We start from the raw sequence: 8,170 nt of genomic DNA, 5'->3' as shown, positions 1-8,170 counted from the left end.
GTCGCCCCGGCTTGTTGGAAAGTCCAAACTTCATCACCGTACACCGAATTGCACCATGGTACCAACGTGCCTTCCAGAATGCCCTCGATGTACCGTTCTTTGTTTATCTTGATTCTTTGAGGGACAAAAACAAGTGGAGTTTTCCTTCTTTCAGAAATGGCTGTCCAGACCATCACTGATGCTGGTTTTTGGGTTCTGAAAACCTTTCCTGCATTACCAGGTATTGCCTCAATACTTTCAGCAAGGATTCAGTCATTTTGATGATTGTGAGACTATTGAACTGAGAATAACTTTTCATCACTAAAGATGATGTTACGGAGCGTGCCATCTTTAATACTGTTCAACAAGAGTCTCTTTTCAATTGTGGGCGTGGAGAGAAGCTGTCTCTTTTGGAGTTTATAGGGTGACAACTTTAGGTCACTTTTGCATATCCTCCGCGTAATCCTTGGCGATGTTTGTTCTTCTTTTGCCATTCTCCTCATGGATCTTCTTGGATTTCGTCTGATTTTTTCCCTAACATTTTTGATGAGTTTAGGTGTTCTGGAGGTGCGGGGATGGCCTGATCTTTGTCTATCTTTGATCGAAGAAGTTTCCTGGTAACGATCAATCGTCCTTTTTATCAACATTCTGTTAATTTTGAGGTTTTTCCCTAACTTGAATATTTCAGGTGGACACATGCCCTTCTCATGTTGCTCTATGATGAATTTTCTCTTCCATTCAACAGACATTGCAACAAAATTTTAATATTTAATTTCTGAAATACAAGAAAACATAATAAACTATCATTTAACTCAAATAAATCATTAGAATTCTTTGAATATTATTATGAAAAATAGTTTTGAACTTTTCTAACAGTATTTATGCCCCACCCTGTATATATATATGTGTGTATGCATGTATATACGTATGTACATTCACCAACCCCACACGCACACTTATGCACACACACACACATATACAAGCATATATCTGTTTGTAAGTTAACGTCAATAAACTTCGCTCGGTGATAAGACTATTTTTGACACTTGACTCTGTAATTGCCTACTGCCTACCCTTAGCACTTAACGTACGTTATCCTGCATCTTCAGATATAGAAAGATAGATAGATAGATAGATAGATAGATACAGATGTATATATATATGTGTGTACACACACACATTCATAGACACACACACACACACACACACACACACACACACACACACACACACACACACACACACACACACTGTGAATCTGAACACAGATTTGTGTGAAAGTGCTCCAGTGTTCATTTGCTACCTTGCAATATACAGTCATACACGCATTCACACTCACTCACCGACGCACACACACACACACACACACACACACACACACATATATATGAATCCGCACACACTCGAGCGCGCTCTCTCGTGCCCATAAACACAGATGTGATGGTAAGGTCTTTGTGACACGAAACCTCACCAGAGGCTATCTGCTGAGAAATGTTCTGATCTTGCCAGAGAGTTTGGTGGCAGCAGCTGCAAGTTAAGCAACAATAACAACAGGAACAACAACAACAACAACAACACAAACAACAACAGCATCGGTAACACCCACAGAGCAGCATATAATATAATATCCCAGAACACTTCTGCCTCAGAGCAACACCCCTTTCCCACCCCCAGAACATTATGATAGCAGCGCAGAGCATTGCAATGTCCCAGAACGTAATGATAACACCTCCAGAGCACAACTACACCTCCTCAAAACATTATTGCTACACCCAAGAATACAAGTAGAACACCTTCGGAACACTTCTGCAACGCTCAACACCATAACGCCTCTAAGACACTGTTACATCGAGAACGATTGCAACGGCGCAGCGCTTCAGAAGGCAGTCACAGGCGCAAGGTTCGCTGCAAAGCACAGTCACCGCATCAGCCGCAGACCATTGCTCGAAAACCCGCAGGAAACAAACGCGCATCGCCGAAACATTACTTCAACCTTCCAGAATATTATCAACATCAAAGCACTACAATGCCACAACAAACCTACTGTTACAATAGCCTGTCTCTTTAAGGAGCGCACTGCACATACGCACACCAGAGTAGAGATGAAGCGGTGGGAGATCCAAGGCATGTTGCACTGTCGGCATCGTCCAATCTGTTTCTCTTTTCTTGTAGACACTGCAGACGTATCACATGGGGTGGGAGTAGTTTGAGGGTCAGGACATGTTGTACTCCCTCCTCTCTCCATCAGGAGTTGCACATTCTGATATACAAAAGAGCATTTAACGTGATGCAGTGAAACAGTGGAAATATGCTGAAATCAGCAGTTTGTCTACTCCCGGAGAGACTGTGCAGTGGGGCTTATTTTCCCAGTTGTACCCATCTTGGATACTCAAACACTCGTGCCGATACTTATCATGACAGTCTGTAAGTATTGACCCCCCCCCCCCCCCCATACTTTCACTCCTTTTCGTGAATGTCTCCACCGTATCCTGAAAAACTGATGCGATCAGAAAACCATCAATGATTCGGGAACGAATGAAACCATCCGAATTAGAAGAGACAACTCACCAAAACCGTCATGGTTGATTTGTGAGTTTGGAACCGTCAGACGTAGAAAAGCAAGTCCGATCAACAAACCAGTTCTACTGTGACGTGTGTCACGTTTGAAAGCACACATCCCCACGCACACACACACACAAAAAGAAATAAAGAGACATCCGTCCAGCAAACTACCTCGAAATTGTCAGAAAGAAGAAAGTAAACACGAGAAAAGAATTATAAACGCGCCTGGTTGAATTGCTGCAGTTCTTCACAGCCCACAGACTTCTCTGATTGTTCTTTGCCGGTTCTGCTCCTGGTTTTCAATATTAAAAACTATTTAACAGAATGGGTCCCCACTACGCCCTGCCCCGTCTCTTTTCCTTCTTCACCGAGAAAGGAGAATTTACGCAATTCAAAGAGTTTTGTTGTTTAGTCTAAGGTTAGTGCTAACCAAAGAATCAAAGATACAAATCTATGATGAAAGGCATGCCAGCCATTACCCACTCATCTTATTTTTCTGTAGTATTCTGAGAAGTGTGGTGTTAGTGTTCTAGCGATGGCATTGTGTGAGGGATGCGGTGTGTATACGGGTCGTATTGGTTTGTCGTTTATATATGTTCGCTCTAACTGAAGGTGTATTACGCTTAAAGAGGACGGCCAGTTTGGTCAGCGCAGAGGGTGGCCAAAACCCACGATGCGCCACTGTGTTTTGAAATGTTGTGGTAATGTTCTGGGATATTTCGTGGTATATGTGGTGCTCTGGTTCTGTGGTTCGAATATCGTCTGTTCACTACCAATTTACAGGGGTTGATATTACCCCAGAAGGGCCGTTGTAGATCCATAGCATAAACATTTTTAAACACCAACGATCAGACGGTGGAAGTCTCGTCGAGGATCTTTCTGGAACGTCTTTGGTCATAGTTCTGCTCATTTTGTACTCACCTGGGGTTAAACAACAACGATTAGCTGCTAAAAACAGCAGTCAAACCTCCACCAAACTGCACCACACAGATTTATAAACGGGGAAAATATACTCATTGGGTAATCTTGCCTAATAAGTGAATGTCATGGGTGGAACCTGTTTGGTCAGTTTGCTTTGGCCGGATGACCTGGAGGTTAATCAGCAATAGCAATAGTGCCACCATCAACACCGCCACCACGCCGCTACTACCACCGACATCACCACCTCCTCTACTACCACCATTACTACAATTACGACAATCAGCAGCAGCACCACCACCAACATTATAATTACTATCACCCCTACCTCCATCATCACCCATCACTACTACAACCAAAACCATTACTGCCACCAGGCCCACAACCACTAGGATTACCACCACCACCACCACAACCACACCACCACCATCGTCACTACCACCACCACTACCTCCACCACCATCCTGCCTTCACCATCCCACCCCATCAGCACGCTACCACCACCACAGTTTCCACCATCCTCCACCACCACTAACAACACCCACAACAGCTAGATTATACACCTACATGAGAGAGAGAGAGAGAGAAAGAGAAAGGGAGAGACAGAGAGAGAGAGAAAGAGAGAGAGAGAAAGGGAGAGAGAGATCCGTTTGCTTCTCACCTTATACATGCATCCATATATGTTGCTATGCAACAGTAAACGACTTGGTTTAACTTACCTAACAACTACTACTATTACTACATTTAACACTATTACCACCACCACCACCACTACTACGACGACGACCACCACCACCTACTTTCACTACTACTACTACTACTACAACAACCACTACTACAACAACTACCACCACTACTTTTACTACTACTACCACTACCACCACCACTACGACGACGACCACTACTACTACCACCACCACTACTACTACTACCACCACCACCACTACTATTACTACCACCACCACCACCACCACTACCACCACCACCACTACTATTACTACTAGAGCTGTAGCCACACCCGTCAGTCACAAACACACATACGCCGACGTTATGCATACACACATGCAAACATTACAGACACAGTTACACTCACACGTATACAAGCATCATACACACACAAACACACACAAACCTGTTATAATACGCACATATACACACGTGTTACACACAACACTTACATCGACTTTACAAAGACACGCATACGCATGCATATTACACACACACACGTTGAACACATACGCACATATTAACCACAAACTTCCATACACATTCACACATACGTGCATGTACACAGTCTTGCTAATACACACGCACACACACATCTATATACACACCTACAAACCATCCACAAAGTTACACATTCGTACATGATATGCACCTATACAATTCTACAAATACACACACACCGACACACACATACGAATAACGAATACACAAATACGTGTGAGTGCGTGTGTATGTGTGCGTTCACGTGAGTGTGTGTGTGTGTGTGCAGAAAGAGAGAAATAAAGATAAATAGAAATTATACGCGCACACCTTTACCATTCCGTACACACACACACACACACACACATACATACATACATACATACAAGCAAGTCAACGAAGAGCGTCTATGTAGTTGCTTGATCTCCTTGAAATAGCAGCCAAAATCTCCAACCATTTACATCTCATCGCCATAAAAACTGAAGGATAGGTTAAAGAATGTTCTGAGTCCACTGAGTATAGAAATAGGAGTGGATGGCCATGGCCAGCACCGGAGAGATTGGAGATCTGTTCGATAACAAAACACACACAGATACATATACATACACACGCACACACACACACACATGCATACACATACAAGCACACACACACCCGCGTGCACAGGCTTTGCACTCACTCCCGAACAGACCGATTTGTGTCGCGGGTGAAGAAACTATCGGTTGTAGACGGATTCTTTATAAGATGCAGACTGTAAGAACTATCCTCATTCTTATCAGCATCACTAGCATCATCATCATCATCATCATCGCTGCCACCGCCTTCGCCACTGATATTTTTCGTAGTTCAAATCTTTCAAGGTATTGGGAAGAAAAATGTTGTGGAAATTTTGTGTGCGTGTGTGTGTGTAAGTTTGTTTGTCCGTACGTGAGTTTGTGTATCTGTCGTTGTGTGTGAGTGTGCGTGTTTGGGTGTGTGTGTGTGTGTGTGAACCTGCCTTTGTGTACGAGTGTGGGAGTTTGTGTATGTGGGTCTGTCTGTCTGTGTGTGAGTGTGTGTGTGTGTCCCCTTTCCAACAATGCAAAAAGGGAAGTAAAAAGAAAAAGGGGAGAGTCGGTCGAAGGGAGATAAACGAGGTGATATTTAAATGTCTCACAAAGACAAAGTAATTAGTAAAGTTACAGCCAAACATTTAAAATTAAGGGCGGTAGGGTGGGGTATGGGACAGCACTTGTTTCTTATGAATAACAGATTGAGAAAAAAGAAAAGAACTGTTCAAACTTCTTATATTAGAAATGGAGAAATACATTTGAGAAACCTGAGGTTAAATTGAAACAAATGCATTTTTAATGAACGTCTGTTGAGAAGTTTAAGTTTGTTGTAAAGTATAAAACTGAATACGTATCTGTCGCTTTCGTGGTCATTTCTGAGGCGAGCTCTCAAGTATGTAGTGTATCTTTTAACACTATACGTCTTGAGAAGGTTTTTTTCCCGCACAGGAAACTAGTTTCTGGCTTTTGAATAACACATATACTTATGTATGCAGTATTGTGTGTTTATGTATCTGAAGGTGCGTGTCTTAATGGTTAGGGCATTCTACTCACGGTCCTGAGTTCGATCCCAGACAGTGTATTTTGTCCTTGAGCAAGACACTTGCTGGTAAAAATGAAACCAGTTTTGTCACATCGTATGTCTCCCTGCTGGATCTCCCTGAGGTACGCATATCTGTGGAGTGCTCGGCTACTTGCACGTTAATTTCACGAGTAGGCTGTTCTGTTGAGCTTATTAACTAGAACACTCGTCGTCGTAACCGACGGAGTCCCAGTTACTTATATGAAATACAGCGGCAGCGTATATTAGATTAATTAAATCAGATTTGATGGACATAAAACTATAGTTATGTAATTGAATTCCTTAGCTGTAGCAAGTGCAGTATATTTATTCTTAGAGAATCTTAACATGTTTACATATCGTCTGCAATCTCCACGGCTAAAGCATTCAAGTCAGTAACAGTAGATTTATCTCCATTATACATGTTTTATGCATTAATCTAAGAAGTAAAACGACGTGGATTTTACGATGCTGTAAAAACTGTTCTCAGAAGAAAACAAGTTGCTTTTCTTGGTCTACATTCGTTCGAATGTAAATAACAACTAAACTAGAGTGGAGGTCGTTATGATAGTAACCTTCAACTAAAAACTTACTGAAGTAATTCCTTTTAAACTAAAGAGGATAAGCACTTAATTTAGTGTGAGAGAAACAAAGGAAAATATAAAGTTTTAAGCTCAGAAATTATTGCCCAGCGGAAGTGTGAAATTCCGAAGATTACGTAATGGGAAATAATTGAGGAAAGCTAGTGGTTCAGAAAATTACATTTGAGCGATGATAAGTACAAATGTAAAAACATATAAAAATTTGTTTTGAAAAGCATGTATTCCTATAGCTTTGAGTCAGTAGAAGTAAAAGTATACTTATGTACAAGCTGCAGATTACTGCTATAGGCAGTGAGAGACTCTAAGGGGAGCTGAAGAGCAGATCTTCAGAGAAACCCTACCCCTCATGCAAGTATTTCGGCCTTCAACTTGAATCAGTACATGTAAACGTATATACGTATGAACGAGTATGTTTAAATATAACTATATGCGACTATATAAAATTTTATAGTGTGAAGTAGAGGGGGGGGTTGTTTTCAAGTGAAGACGGGAAAGAAAATATGTGTAATAAATGTGAACATTTACAAATATAGACATGCCCTTATATATATATATATATATATATATATATTATAGAGAGAGAGAAAGAGAGCAATCTGTATATCATACTTAAAGCAGATACATCGCTGAACGCCTTCTAGACTGTGGTATTCGTCTCGAGAAAACATCTCTTTTAGACGAACAATGTTAAAAGGAAACAAACAATAAAAAAAGTAGAATAGCAGAGATGGCAATGCCACCGCCTCTGCACGACGAATTTTGTCTGCTGCTGATATATTTCTGTTTTTTAAATGTTGTACGTTCATAAGTCATAACGTCCCCGGACGAATATAATGACGAATTTGCTTTAAGGCAGTGCTCCAGCATGACCGCAGTCAAATGACTGAAACAAGTAAAAGAGTAAAGGGTATAGATGCACACACACACACAGATTCACAGGCGAATGTGCATCGAAGCATTTGTCTAGAGACATAGATACGTAGTAGAGACCTAGAAACGTGAGTAGAAAAACTAAGAAACCTTTGGAAGTATAGAGGAGTGTGGGCGGAGAATGAGTATCAAGTAATATGGTTGAATCAGAATGTGGCGAATGAAAGACATCTGAAGGAAGAACACAACCAGAAAATGTTAATAAGGCTGAACGTGATACACCGGTCAACAGATGGCAGCACAGTTTGGATGATAGAAGTGAAACGCTTCAAAGACACAGTGAAACAAATCCAGGTACGATAAAGAAAAGTATAAGATTCGAAGCATTAAACAGCTTTCCTTTTGTTTTTAAAACAAATAAA

The 8,170-nt window shown here is 41.3% G+C and overlaps 1 protein-coding gene across 1 annotated transcript; it reads right to left on the bottom strand.

The window, feature by feature from the left end:
- Window positions 1-272: 272 nt before the first annotated feature.
- Window positions 273-728, bottom strand: LOC106882455 (uncharacterized). The gene has a single exon (XM_014933139.1). The coding sequence runs from the start codon at window positions 726-728 to the stop codon at window positions 273-275; it is 456 nt and encodes a 151-aa protein (XP_014788625.1).
- Window positions 729-8,170: the final 7,442 nt, after the last annotated feature.

The sequence above is a fragment of the Octopus bimaculoides genome, chromosome 15, assembly GCF_046866305.1.
Source record: "Octopus bimaculoides isolate indiv1 chromosome 15, ASM4686630v1, whole genome shotgun sequence".
In the NCBI taxonomy this organism is placed as follows: Eukaryota; Metazoa; Mollusca; class Cephalopoda; order Octopoda; family Octopodidae; genus Octopus; species Octopus bimaculoides.
This window is presented reverse-complemented; position numbering and strand designations above follow the sequence as displayed.

Excerpts from the sequence above, each read along its gene's own strand:
- LOC106882455 (XM_014933139.1), bottom strand. The coding sequence starts at position 728 with ATGTCTGTTGAATGGAAGAGAAAATTCATCATAGAGCAACATGAGAAG.